General features: G+C 57.1%; 1 protein-coding gene across 2 annotated transcripts in view; it reads left to right on the plus strand.

Moving 5' to 3' along the window:
- The window catches only part of HPSE2 (heparanase 2 (inactive)), a 104,876-nt gene extending 91,081 nt beyond the window's left edge, over positions 1-13,795 (plus strand). For both annotated transcript variants that reach the window (XM_068197766.1, XM_068197767.1), the window contains 5 exons: positions 2,406-2,512; positions 3,373-3,487; positions 11,560-11,705; positions 12,655-12,801; positions 12,884-13,795. In XM_068197766.1, the coding sequence (XP_068053867.1) occupies positions 2,406-2,512; positions 3,373-3,487; positions 11,560-11,705; positions 12,655-12,801; positions 12,884-13,049 (681 nt within the window). In that variant the 3' untranslated portion in view covers positions 13,050-13,795. The remainder of the gene's footprint in view (positions 1-2,405; positions 2,513-3,372; positions 3,488-11,559; positions 11,706-12,654; positions 12,802-12,883) is intronic.
- The last annotated feature ends 624 nt before the right edge of the window (positions 13,796-14,419 follow it).

Below are 14,419 nucleotides of genomic sequence, written 5' to 3' on the forward strand. Positions count from 1 at the left end.
TGGCACAGCTGATGGCCAGGGCTCAGCACCGACACCTCCCAGGGGAGCTGGTGTGGGGCAGGGAGGGAGAGAGTGGGCCCTGTGCTCCCAGGGAAAGTGCAGCCAGCCCTCCTCCAGGCAGCACAAAGCCTGGCCCCAGGCTGGGGTGTGCGGTGGGTTTTGAGGGAAGTGGCCACAGGCTGCAGCACAGCCTGGGCTGTGCAGGTGTGCTGGGACACAGGACAGGAGAAAACACCATACCAGGCCCTGCTAAGGCAGCTGACTGGCTTGAGGCTCCCATGTGTCTGTTCTCGAAGGGAGCAGCATGTAATGAGGGTGAAACTGAACCTGCTCCCCAGAACAAGGAGAGGAGCAAACAGCCAGGTGGTACCAAACCTTCCTGAGCACAGCCAGCGCCATGTCTGCTCAGGGGGGCTCCTACCACTGCATCTTGCCCCACTTGCTCACAGTGTGCCTGGAAATGTTGCTTGCAAAGTAGTGACAGTTGCATTCCCAGAGTGATTCTCACTGGTGAAGAATTGTGACCATTATGAACTAGTGTCCTTTTTCCCCGATAATCATGTTTTGACTGTGTCAAAAAACCCAGCTGTTGCTGGCCTGTGGTGTCAGAGTCCATGGCCTGGCTCGTGAGTGCTCCTTTCCTCACTGTCCAGGGGACCCAGCTCGCATCTCTAACAATGGGATACATGGCAGGGGCTTTGCAGGGTCCCCCTGCTTTGGCTGATAGAGGGGTCAGTCCTGGAAGAAATAAGGAGCACCTAGTGAGTGAAAAAGTCCTTAGGGACTAGAGGAGATGTCCACCCATCTGTCTTGTCTAGGTTTTCAATTCTTACCACTTACCACAATGTCTCACTTGTAATTCCTGCAGGGAGAAACCATAGAATGAGTAAACAACTCAAAGAGGCCCTGGGAAAGGGGATGAGAGGGTCAGTGCAGCAAAGCTGGAGGAGAGAAGCTCCTTGCTGAGCCCTCTGGCACAAGCTGGGAGTCATCCATGTGTGTGGATGATACTCCTGCTGTGGGGGAGGCATGGCACAGTGGCCAGTGGAATCACTGTGGGGCAAGCAAGAGACACTAGTTGACCCAACCCCCATGGCTATAATGCCCTGCCAAAAGTGGTGACATATCCCACCTCTGCTGCAGTTTGGAACCTGCTGGGAATGCAGTGGGACTCCATCCATTCCCAGACCAGAAGCAGCCAGGAGCTGCCCTTGGTGCAGTTGAGGGGAACCCTCACACCCATGGGCCAGAATTTGGTCTGCACAGGGTAGGGCTGGGGAAGGCTCTCCTGGGAATGCCAGTGTGGCTGAGCAAAAGCACAGCACTGGGTGCTAATAGCCTCCAGCTTGGCTCTGAGTCCCTGCATCCTGCCGGGGCTGATTAGAGCAGCTGGACTTGTCCACTTCCCTGTTTTATTGCTTCCTCTCTGACCGGGGAAGGTGGCGGGCTTAGATAATTACAGGCAGGATGCCAACACCTCTGGGGCTTCAGTCAGGGTTGTCGACTCTCACAGGCTGTGAGTGGGAGGCAGCCCAGAGCTGGCGTATTTAACATCTTTGAGGGATCCCAGTCCATCCAGCACATTCCAGCGCTCCTCACTAATGGGGCAGGATCCATCAGGCTGCTCAGAGCATTCCTGGGGCCGCTGGGTTTGCAGACATCTGGTCTTGGGAGCTTGTCACCCAGCCTGGAGAAGTGGGCTTGCAGGAGAGGGGACAGGGTGTGGTGCCAAAGGTTGCTCGGGCTGGGAGAGGGCAGCTCTGGCCATCTGAGCATCCCACAGGTGTCTGCACTGCCGGCTGAAGCCTGGTAAGAGGTGGGCTGGTATGCTCAGACCTGCATGTCCCACCTGTGCCATGGACCCCTCAGGTGGCAAAGCAGCCCCTGCTCAGCTGTGGGACTGACTGTGTGTGACCAGAGGAATCCCTCTGCTTTCTCCTTGAGTGCCCGTTCACCTTTAATCCATGTGGCTCCAGTATGTGGCCCAGTGCTGCCACACTGCAGAGCCACTGGGGCTCGGGGGTTCAGTGGCTGGCAGCCACCATGAAAGGGGGTATGGCGAGCTAAGGTGACATGAGAGGACAGTCTGTGGGACAGAGTGCATGGGGAGACCACAGGGGAAGAGCAGGACCTGGGACTGGGAACATGAGAGTACGTTCAGGAGCAGCTCCAGAAGATGCAAGTGGATGCATTGGCAGTGGAAGGAAAGAGTGAGGAATAGTGTCCCACCACCCAGCCAAGGTAAAGACACAGAGTGACATGCCATGGCCAGGCAGGCACTGACTATCCAGCAGCACCATCACCAAAGGTCTCCACAAGTCTTCCCATGAGACAGGAGATGTATGCTTTGGCTTTAAATCACAGGTTCACCAGAGTAATTTTGGTTGCTTTTGTCTCTCACACAGGTAGTGAACACATACACACCAGGGAAGAAGATCTGGCTGGAAGGTGTTGGCATGACCTCAGCTGGAGGCATGAACAACCTCTCCGATTCATACGCAGCCGGGTTCCTGTGAGTGACACGGGCTTGCCAGCCCCAGGGCACTGCCACCCCCATGGGCTCTGCAGGCTGAGGTGCTGTGAAGGCACCGCAGCTGGAAGAGGGCAAGCTCCAGGCCCAGAGACCCCCTCAGTACTCCCTGGCAGCCTGAGTATTGTTAATTTCTCCATTTCATACCTATTACCCCTCGTCAGCTCTGCTTTCCATTTTCTCTCCTTTGAAGCTACGACCATTCCTGGCTCCTGGGGCTTGTCCACTGGCACAAGCCCCATGGCCTGGACATCCTGCTGCAAAGCCCCAGTTCAGCTCTTCAGAGCTGGCTGTGATCATGAAAGATGGAGGAAGATTATCTAAGCTTTGCAGGGAAGCACGGGGACATGCCTGGGCTATCAGAGCTGTGGCAGGCAATGAGGCTGTGAGAACTGAAGATCTTGCCCAGGGAGTGTGAGAAGACAGGCCAGTGCAAAGGTCTGGTGTGCCCTGCTCAGACAGTGGGTGCAGAGTGCTGGCAGACTGGGGGAGCACCCCAGGCTCTGGGCAGAGGGCTGAGATATTGGGGTGCCCTCACACCTCAATACCCAGGGGCTCAATACACACACAGGGGCTCAGGCACAGGTTTGGGATGTGCAAGCTGGGCACAGCTGGGGCAGGGAAAGAGACATGCAGACTTGCTGGGGCAAGATTAGTGGGAGCCAGTTAGTGGCCAGCTCATGAAACCATCAGGAGGCTTCAGCTCAGGTGCTGGAGCAGGAATCAGGTCATATGCATGAGAGCAGCTGTGCCACTGGACCAGGCAGTCCCTGCATAGTGTTCCCCCCGTGGTGCCCCCCTGCCCCTCCATGGTGCCCTGGCTCTGTTCCCTCTGTCCCCAGGTGGCTGAACACGCTGGGCTTGCTGGCCAGCCAGGGCATCGACGTGGTGGTGCGCCATTCCTTCCTCGACCACGGCCACAACCATTTGGTGGACCAGAACTTCAACCCCTTGCCGGTAGGTCTGCCCAGGGATGTCATGCTGGTGCTGACTTCTCCCTGCACGTCTGGGGGGATTCTCTCCTTGTGGCCTCTCTGAACTCTGCCGGAAAATGAATTTTCCAGATCTGTTTCTGACAGTATTAATAGGAGATGTTGGTTCATGTCAAGTGCAACATATTGGAGGCAGATGGGAGAGCGATACCTCTGTGGCTGAAATTTCATCTGATGCCCCAGGGCTGTAGCACAGGAGGGAGGCTGGTACCACTGAGGGGCACCAGGGCAGGCTGGGGAGTTGGAGCGATGGATGGGGCGGGCAGCTGGATCACTCATGTTGAGCTGGCCCAAGGGAAGCCAGGCTGGAGCTTCAGCACCTGATTTCAGATTTCTAGAAACCAAGGTGAAAGCTTCAGAGCGAGCAGTGGAACTCAGCAGTGCCCCACAACATCCCTCACTCTTCAGAAACACCTGGGCAGAGGGGAACTCCCAGAACACATGGTGCTGATAAGGAAACCATATGAAAAATCCTGTTAAAAGTAGCAGGTTTCCTTTTCCTCTGGGGGTTAGTAAATATACTGCCTTGCAAGCAGAGAGCCTGGCAGAGCAGGCTCTGGGTGCTCTGCATTTCTTCTAGAAGGGATTTATTGGTCCATGACCAAGCAGACACTGCCAGCAGGCTGGGGATCCCTGTTGGAGATGTGCACAACCCTGACACTGTGAGCCTGCCCTTGATGCTGTGCTGGGATCTCAGGGGTGGCTGCAGGGGAGCAAAATCTGAGGGAATTGCAGCTCAGTCAGCTCTGCCTGCTCAGGCAATGAAAACAGCTTCCCTGCAACAGCATCCCTGAGCACCAGGCTGGCTCCAGAGAGCGAACCAGTGAACAGGAGAGCATGGTCTACTGCCTGTGCTGCTCTGGCTATCTCCTGGGGCACCTTGGTCTGTTCCCACATGCAGCTTTCCAGCAAGCATACCTGCCAGCTCTGGGGGCCCAGCCTAGGGGGCTTTAAGCTTTGTTTGAGATGTACCTGAGCTTGCAGCTCGATGGATTTCTCCTGAAGAGCCGATTTCCCTGACTAAGCCACACCACCCCCTTTCCCAGGGCTTCGGGGCCCCAGATTGCTCCTGGCTGGATGGGTGCAGGCCAGCTCTGGCCTGCTGGGTGCACGAGGGTAGCAGATGGCTGTGGCCAGCTCTCCTGGCACAGCGGCCCAAAGGGTGGCCCATGGCCAGCTCTGCTGGCACAGTGGGGCAGCAGCCCCAGAGCAGCTGGAGAAGGAGTGCAGTTCAGAACGGGATTAAAGCCAGGGAAGGAGTTAGAAGAATAAACCCCAGGCTGTTAAACACAATGGAAGTCTTTAACTTGGATTTTGCTGTTGTTTTAAAGATAAGTCTCCCAATAAGTGAGGTGCCAATTGCTGTCATGATTTGTTTCCTCACTCTCCCATGTTCTTCAGCACCGATCCCATATCCCATCACTGTGCTCCTGCACAAACTCTGGCAGGTGCTTCCATAACCCCTTTCCCTCCGCTCCTGTGCTATAGAAGAGCCACAGACAGGTGAAAACAGACAAAGGGTTTTAAAAAGCTGCAAACACCGTAAAGCCCAGCAAGACCGGGCGGTGACCTGCTCCGCGGGATGGCGGCTGCTCTTTTCCCGTGGGAGCTATCAGAAGATAAAAGCCGCTGGCTGTACCTGTGCGGGGCCGCGGCGCTGTGAAATCCAATCTGCTCATTAGCTGCCATGACAAAGAGGTTTCCGCACGCCGGCTGGGCGTGAGGCAGCTCTCGGCTGCCTGCTGAGAGAAGGGCTGCACCGCCGCGGCATCAATCACAGCTCCAGCTGGCAGCTCCTCAGGGAGCTGGGAGCCAGGCCTGGGCTCCCCGTAGCAGTCTTTGCACCTCCTTCTCCTCCCTGCCCCTGCTGATGCCTGCTTGTCCAACAAGAGGATGGTCTCAGGTGGCAGCAGTGTGGCCAACAGTCACTGAAGCTTTGCAGTGAAATTAGGAAGGTGCTCACATCTCTGCTGGGCTTCCCATACACAGCTGACTCATGAACTAAGCAGCATCTTGTGACTTTTGGAACATCTTGCAAGAGACATGGTCCTTGTGTGCCCCTCCAGGTCCTTCACCCATGGAAGGGCAGCTTGAGTGCCCATCCTGGCTGCCAGAATTGCCTGTCCATTCTCCCTTTGAGCTCAAGTGTTTTACTGCCTTGTTATTTTTGAGATAACATTTTCATGTATGGTTGGAGTGCTTTTTCTTCCTAAGTGATTGGAGCGGTCAGCTGTATAATAGTCAGAGAAGCCCTTCAAATACAGCCTTTTGCAGGTACATCAGTGCCTGCCTGCACTTAAACCTGTACATGTGTGGGAGTAAGGAGTGGAGGGAAGGAGGGCAGGAGCAGCACTAACATTTGCTCGTCACGGGGCAGTGCCTTTGAAATGCTGATCTGGCATATAGTACCTCTAGGATCATTTCAGGCATGCAACGTACATACTCTATCTCTCTTTCCTTAATATCTCTCTGAAACAGTCCAGAGGGAAGCAATACATTTATTTCATCCCAGGCAGACGTGAGATTTCTCTTCAGATTCTTACAGAATGTTAAAGACGTTTTTCAGTGTTCTTCCACGTGGTACTCATCTCTTTTTTATCCATCCTTGGTATTGATTTCTGCTCCTTTAATGTACAATGCTGTAAGGTTATATCTATGAAGAGAAAAAACTTGGGCATATTTCTAGGCAGGGCTTGAGGAACACAAACCCCATGGAAAAGCCAAAGCTGAAAACCAGACTTCCATTTTCTGTGGTTCCTCGTGTACCTTCTCTGAGGACTATGGGCAGTGAGATACTGAGTTTGGTAGACACCTAAAGTTCTTTTCTGCATATAAGATTCATATGCAGGACGAGAAAGTCCCGGAGGGATCAAGGGTGAATCGACAGCAGGGGCTGCCTGCTCAGCTGTGGTGGTAGAAGACAATACGATATTGCCTGTGAATTGATGGTGTCCTTGAGAAAGCATCACAGCAGTGCGAAGGTCTGTGCCCAGTGGTGCTGTGATCAGATGCTTGGATGCTGCGGGTGATTTTTCACCTCCTTGGCTTTGCCCAAAGGCACTGAGGAGAACTCAATGGGAAAGAACATTACTGTCTGTCCTGGAGGAGGGAGGACCCTGGGTTCGTATTAGGTCTGTCTGACCTGTCCCGAGCACCTCCGCATTAGGGAATGGGTTGAGCCCCCCAGTTTCCGGGTCCAAGGAGGCAAGGGGCCCTCCGGTGAGGTGCCAGCAGCGGGAGCGGGTCCCCCGGCCATGCTCCCGCCTGCTGCACGTACACGCTCCCCGGTGCGCTCATTAGCTGAGCTGGCTTGGCAGGAGGCGCTGCTAATTGCAGCTGAAGGTCCCAGCCGTCTCCCCGGTCGGTCCCTCTCCCGCCCCTGCGCTGCACCCGAGGGAGTCCTCCCCTGGCCAGGGCTGCGGGGGCTGGGTCCTCGCCCACCTGTGCCCATGGCCACCCCGGGGGCCAGCGGAATTCAGCCCTGCTGCTGCACCCGCCCGTCTGCACGCCCACCACTGTCGCCGCGCTGGGCACGCAGCCGGCCGAGCACCAGAGCCGGACTGTGGCTGCTGTTCCCCCGCGGGGACCCTCGGCTCCAGGTCACTGTCTAGGAGAGGGTGCTCAGGTCGGACTGCAGCGTGCCATGCAGGCAGAGGCACGGTCCCAAGTCTGGGAGTGACAAAGGGTGGGGAGAGGGAGCAGGTTCAATGGAGCTTGCACACACACACATGGAAGCTGTTCCTGATGTCTGTAAATCTGCTGCACGGGCGTCTGGCACCCCCATCTGCCCTGCACGCTAGAGCACTGACTCTGGTGGGAGTGATGCCTGCAGACAGGGAAGGGATGGGAGAGACAAGGATTGGCAGGAACTGTTGTTGGAGGATGTTTGCTCTGGCTACGGATGGGAGGGATGAAATCCCGGGTAGTTCAGGTGTGCATGGGGGGAAAAGCTCTCCCATGAGATGTCAAGCTAAAGCATGGTCTGCTGAAGGGCAGAGTGGAAATGGTGCCCTGTGGAAGTCTTCCAGCGAGCCTTGGCACAACTGCCTGGAACAGGTTTGAGCAGAGCATCCACTCCACCGCCTTGTCCTTTCTATCATGTCTCAAGAACTGAGGCATTGTCTGCTTTCTGCACCCTCTCTCCTTCCAGGAGTTCCAGGTTTGCTCTGAGGATCGTTGTATCCGTGAATGAGGAGACAGATTTAAAGCAGCTAAACTCTGCTTGCTGTCACAGTGAGTTAAAGGGCCTTTCCCTCTTGGTGCACAAGAAAAAAGGTCTCTGAAGTGCATATGCATGGACTCTCAAATGGATTAAAGCCAGGCTAGCAGCTCTGGCACCCACCCACTGGAGCTGCAAGACATGTGCAGAGCTGGAACTGGACTGTTCCTCCTGCAGCGGAGTCTGGGGCAGAAACAAAATCCATCTGGGACCAGCAGCAGCAGCTTGGTCTTGGAAGGATGGACACAGCCATGGCTCACATCTCCCAGAGGCACCATGCTAGTGCTAATGCTGCCTAGCTTGGTCACAGAGCCAACCCAGGGCTCTGAATGAGTTGGGACAGAAAGACCATTCCCAGAGTAGACTGGTGTTCTGGAAGAACAGGAAACAGAAAAATTGCATTTGGTTTCCAAGCCCTCTGATCTGGCAACTCCACTCCCTTCCTGTAGGCTGCATCGCCTGGACCCTGTTAGGGAGAGGTGATGACAAAAGAGAGATTTGGCTGTTCCTCCATCTGCTCAGATCCCAAGAAGATGGGGAGGCCACTGGCTGGAGGCAGGCTGTGATGGGCAGTAGGCAGGGGTCACGTCCTACTCAGCACTTTCCTGTTTCCGGGGCAGGTTGTCCCCTCAGTGCCACTGATGCTTGGCAGCAATTCCTGTGGCTGCCACTCCCACAGTAGGAATTTTGCTGAAGACCACTTGCTTGAGGAGAAAGCTGCAGGAAGATGTAAAGGCATAAGGCAACGCAGGAAAGAGTGGTGTGAGATGAAGTGTTTGCAGCCGTTAGAGCAGGAAGGAAGAGGATCAGCATAGCGAAAGCAACAGATGCCCAGGCAGAGATGTCAGCAGCTTCAGAGGGCTGGTGGTGGGGCACCTGCAGGGATGTGGCCTCAGAAAAAAAGGGATTGGTCAGCATTGGCCGTTCTTTTCATGGGCAGAGGTGTCTGGATCAAAGCAAAGGTGTGTCCTGCCCAGCAGGGGCAGAGCAGAGGGGAGAGGCAAGGGGTCTCTTCGCTGCAGCATCTCTGTGTGCTGCCTCCTCCTCTCCTGCTGGTGCCTCTGGCAGGCCAGTCCACTTGAAGCCCCCTTGTTTGGGGCTAGAAGGAGCCTTTTTCCCCATTCATAGACTGTCTCTGGAGTGTCCCCTGTGGTGCTCACTCACAGACTCCCCAATACAGCAGCAAATGTTGTAGGAGATGGCTCAGTTCTCCACAACCTCCATGCAAGAGGGGACACACACAAAACAGCAAACAGATCATGTCCCTGAGGGTGGGGACATGAGAGCTCATGAAGGCAACATTAGTGTCTGAAGCTGATGATTTTGACTTCAGAAAATGTTGTTCCCTTCGGGATGAGGCTCTGCCCCACTCTACTTGTCACAGGACCTTGCAAAGGGCTTGGCCGAGAAAACCTTGAACTCCCACTTAAGAAGCACATAAAACTCAGGGATAATGTTAAAAGCAGCATTATCCAGCTTTGCTGGAGGAACAAGCAGCTATGGCTTGAACAGGATGTAAGGACCTCCACAGGGAGAAAGCTTTGGATGCTGAGAATCTCTTTAATCTAGCGGAAAAAGAAAGAACAAGAACCACTGGTTGGAAGCTGAAGCCAGACAAATTCAGGACAAAAATAAGGAGTGAGATTGTTAACAGTGTGGATATGTAACTGCTGGAACAGGCTTCCTGGAAAGTGGCAGCTTCTCCATCCCTCCAAGTCTTCACAACCACAATCACTACATTTCTGTAGGATGCTTTTGTCAGAAACAAGCCATCAGGCTCAACAAAGGTATGAAAGAGCAAAGCTCTCTGTCCTGAGGTGTTCAGACCAGCCAGCCCTTATCTCCACACAGGTTTCTTTGACTGTGGAAAAATGCAAATGAAGGTGCAGGACTGGAGCTCTCTGTAACAGGCTATTGAAACTCGAGTGTGCATAAGGCACAGGGGAAGAACTTGGACAGCTTCAGAAGCAGGAAAGAAGCAATAAAAAGTGGAATATGGTGAGCAGCAGCCAGTTGATGCTGCTGGTGACTTGGGAACATAAAGCCATACCCTGGCAGCCCCAGCAAGAGGAGGTTGTGCTGTCTCAGGGTACACGAGCCTCTCCCTTCACGCTCACTTCTCCTTTGGGGCCCAGAGTTTCCAGAGGAAGCAGTTACCAGGCTGGTGTGGCGCAAAGCCCCGTGGTTTTGGCTGGGAGTAGCAAGAGGAGAACAGAAGGTGGCTTTTCCTCCAGCATTATGCCAAAATCTTGCCCAGAAAGTGAGAAGTGTGTCTGGATCTCTCTTTGCCAGACCAGCTAAGTGCTGGTGGAACAGATCAGCTTCTGCTGAACTGGAAAGAGCATGGGGCTGGCAGTCCACTATAGCTGGTGGGTTTTTGCCTTGTGCTGGTCACTGGTGCCCCACCGCTCGGTTTTATATGCTGACCTCTTTACCCAAAATGCATGTTAATCAGGGGCTGTGGGAGGGCTCCCCACGCACAGGATGGATAACTCAGCCTATATGAGATACCTGCACTTCCACCTGCCCATTCTGCCTTGCATCCTGGGGGCCTGGAGACACCATTCCCAACCACATGCCCTTCTGGGATGCAAGATCCCTTCATCACACTATCCTGACCGTGCAGGGCTTTCCTTGCCTTCCCAGGCACTGTTCAGAGGCACAAGGTGCTTGTTCAGTACTCATTTCCTCCTCACTATGCAGGTCAGCCCTGGCAGGCAGAGCAGCCCCCGGTGCTAGTGTGACCATCACTGCTGAACGTTTGACATTGCCATCGGGGAGGGGGGATCATCCCAATTGCCCTGGGGCTCACGGTCCTTCTAGGATATCCAGTCTGGGCTGTTCAGAGGGCGTTTATCCAGAGTGCTCATGTGTGTGAAGGTGCCTCAGCACCCACAGGCAGCACTCAGAGAAGCAGGGAGAGAGGGTCCATCTCCCCAGCATCACCTGGTGTGCCTGGAGCAGCAGTGGGGCCAGAGCCCCATCCTGCAGAACAGCAGGCAAGGGCCTGAGCCTGCCCTTTTCCTTCCCACAACCCTGCTTCGTTTACCACACACCTCCCAGCTCCTGCAGCGGACGAGTAGGGGGCCCTGCCGGCAGCGGCCTCCGTCACCACACAGCCTTACCTCCCTCCCCGGGGCTTGGGGCCCATCCTGCGTGCCGTGCGAGGCCGTGCCCTGTGGGAAAAAGTAGTGTTCGGTGACATAATTAAGGCTGCATCACTTATGCATGTGTGTAGGGTCTAAGCATTTCCTCTTTCTTGAGCTTGGCTTCCCCATGCTCCTCAGGAGGCTTTAAAATGGGAGAAATGGCTCTGGGAAGCTGAGTACACTCAGCAGTCCCAAAAGCCAGTGTGCCATGAATAGAGACAAAGAGCAGGGGAAGTTCTGATGTGCTCCAGCTCTGTGTAGACAGTGGGGGAAGAGCCTGGTCCAGACATCACCACCCTATGTGCATCAGCTGGAGCTGGTGTGCAGATCCACAGCATGGCTAAGTGTTGGTCCACGGGTGTATGCGATGGTGCTCATGCTGCTCCCCATGCTCTGCAACCCAGCCAAGATCTGAGCTCCTTTAGAGAGTATCCATGTCTCTCAGCATGGGCAATGTATTCCTCCCTGAATCTCTTTCCTGGAAACATCCATGCCATTATGGCTTGGACTGCACAAAAAAGTTCATCCCAAGGCAGACATCTGGCACACATTTTCTCCCGAACAGCCATAATTTTGCTAGGCTGCAATCAGGGGAGCCAGCCTTTCCTGCCCACGCTCTCTGTGAGTAGGGGGGCTGTTGTGCTGCTGACTGTCCCCTCTGCCCCCCAGGACTACTGGCTGTCCCTGCTTTACAAGCGCCTCATTGGTCCCAAGGTGCTGGCGATCCACGTGGCTGGTCTCCAGAGGAAACCCCGGCCCGGCAGAGTCATTCGCGACAAGCTCCGGATTTATGCCCACTGCACCAGCTACCACAAGTAAGTGGAGCAAGGCTGAGGGTTACAGGGTGGGATATGTGGTACCCCCAGGAGATGGGAGCCAACAAGGACACGCTGGGGCAGGTTGGCTTCCCAGGATATCCACTCGGGTCCTGCTCTGGCCGCTGTCACAGTGAAGGGAGAGTGCAGGAATGGCGATGCCGCCGATGAAAGTCGTGGCAAGCCCGTGCCTGGGAACGGGGCCGGCTGGGACCGGTGCAGTGGCGGCCGGGCAGCCTGGGCAGCAGAGATCAAGGGAGTGGATTTCACACGAGGGGCCCCGCTCGGTCGGGTTACCCGCCAGGCCGCGCTGCCGGGGAGCCTGGCCTGGTTATTGTTTCTCTGATAAGGTCTTTGAAAGCACCTCAGCGAGCCGGGGAGCGGCCACCTCCCCCGCGGACACAAGTTGCTATTGTGGAGGAGGAGAGACTGTTTCTTTACACAGTCCAGATGCTTTCAACATGCATCCAGCCCGGTAGGAAACCTTGTCTAGCAACTGACAGGTGCAAAGTGCTTTATAGCCTTTGTTTGGGGCTGCCTGATTAGGCAGGGACAGAGGATCAGTGTCTGGACCTGTCAGGTGCCTGGGGTGGCAGGGGCAGACGCCACTCATGCACAGAGCTCCCCTCCGTTCTCAGCCTCCTCCTTGCAATGTTGTGGAAGGGGGGGACGGGGGCCGTCCTGAGACTGCCACTCTGTCCTTGGCCACCTCCGCTCCGGACACCATGGCAGTGTCCTCTTGTGCCGTGTCACTGCTGCCTGAAGAGGGGAGCTTGAAAGGTGTCACCTCAGAACCAGGCTTCATGATGGGAAGGTGGCATCTCCCTGTGAAGGGACAGCAGGATAGTGAATCGGGATTCTTACAGAGATCCCCCAAGCCCCTTCTTGGAGGCGATGCTCCCTGAGGACATGGCAGTGCAGCCCTCATCTCCCACTCTCCTCTTTGCAGTCACAACTATGTCCGGGGATCCATCACCCTTTACATCATCAACCTGCATCGCTCCCGGAAGAAAATCAAGCTGGCAGGGACGCTGCGGGATAAGATTGTCCACCAGTACCTGCTGCAGCCCTATGGCAAGGACGGGCTCCACTCCAAGTAAGTTTGATGCTGGTGGCTGGGACTGGCACCACTGTCCCATCCTCAGTGCCACTGTGCTGACCCTCTCCTGGTCCCACAGGTCGGTCCAGCTCAACGGGCAGCCGCTGGCCATGGTGGATGACGGGACTCTGCCCGAGCTGAAGCCTCGCCCGCTGCGGGCCGGCCGCACCCTCGTCATCCCCCCGCTGACTATGAGCTTCTACGTGGTGAAGAATGTGAACGCGCTGGCCTGTCGGTACCGATAGCCTGCGGCCACAATGGACTGGCACGCCCCACTCCTGCCCCTGTGCACTGCCCAGGTCACGCTGCCTCCTTGGCAGCCCACGCAGCCTCGCCGTGGGGCCGTGTTGGGCAGCTCCACGCCATGCCCTCATCCTCACCCCCAGGATGTCCTCCACCTTGGGACCACCCTGCTCTGTGACCGCAGAGCTCCACGTGCCCTGGCCACCATCCCGCCAGAGCAGTGCCATGGCCAATTTGCAGGGCCTGCCATCCTCCGTCCTGTGAGCTGCGAGAAGCACCCGGGCCCTGGTGCCCACTGGCTGCAGGGAGGGTTGGGGTGCTGAGCCCCGGTATATCCCGGGACGAACACCTTCCCCGACCCCCTGGTCCCGCTGCCCCTCGGGATGACCCCTGCACCAGACGGACCCCCTCCCCGGAGGCGGGCAGTGCTCCGGTGCACCAAGCGCATGGAAGCAGCTCCCTCTACTGCCGCCGGGACGCCGCCAGCCGGCCTGGCCCGCCGGGGATGCACCGGGCGGGGCGGGGCGGGGCGGGGCGGGGGAGGGCGCGCCGGGCCCGCCCCGGGCGGGCGAGCTCGGGCTCCGCGGCGGGAAATGTTGATAATTAAATTATACATCCCGGAGCGGAGAGGGGCGGAGCGGCGGGCCGGGAGCGTGTCCTGCCCGGGAGAGTGGCGGTGCCGCGGGCAGGAAGGAGCAGCTGCGACGCGCCCAGGCGCTACCGGAGGTGTAATAAAGTTGGGCTCTCAACCGCGCCGGCGTCTTCTGTCCGCCGCGGGCCGGGCCGGGCCGAGCCGGGCGGGAGAGAGCGGTGCGGTGCCGCTGTCACACGGTGCGGTGCCGCTGTCACGCGGTGCGGTGCAGCTGTCACACGGTGCGGTGCCGCGGTCACACGGTGCGGTGCCGCTGTCACACGGTGCGGTGCCGCTGTCACACGGTGCGGCGGTCACACGGTGCGGTGCCGCTGTCACACGGTGCGGTGCGGCGGTCACACGGTGCGGCGGTCACACGGTGCGGTGCCGCGGTCACACGGTGCGGCGGTCACACGGTGCGGTGCCGCTGTCACACGGTGCGGCTGTCACACGGTGCGGTGCCGCTGTCACACGGTGCGGTGCGGCGGTCACACGGTGCGGTGCCGCTGTCACACGGTGCGGTGCCGTTGTCACACGGTGCGGCGGTCACACGGTGCGGTGCCGCTGTCACACGGTGCGGCGGTCACACGGTGCGGTGCCGCTGTCACACGGTGCGGTGCCGTTGTCACACGGTGCGGCGGTCACACGGTGCGGTGCCGCTGTCACACGGTGCGGTGCGGCGGTCACACGGTGCGGTGCGGCGGTCACACGGTGCGGTGCCGCGCCGGGCCGCCGGGGGCG

Source organism: Anomalospiza imberbis, chromosome 8 (genome assembly GCF_031753505.1).
Source record: "Anomalospiza imberbis isolate Cuckoo-Finch-1a 21T00152 chromosome 8, ASM3175350v1, whole genome shotgun sequence".
Lineage (NCBI taxonomy): Eukaryota > Metazoa > Chordata > Aves > Passeriformes > Viduidae > Anomalospiza > Anomalospiza imberbis.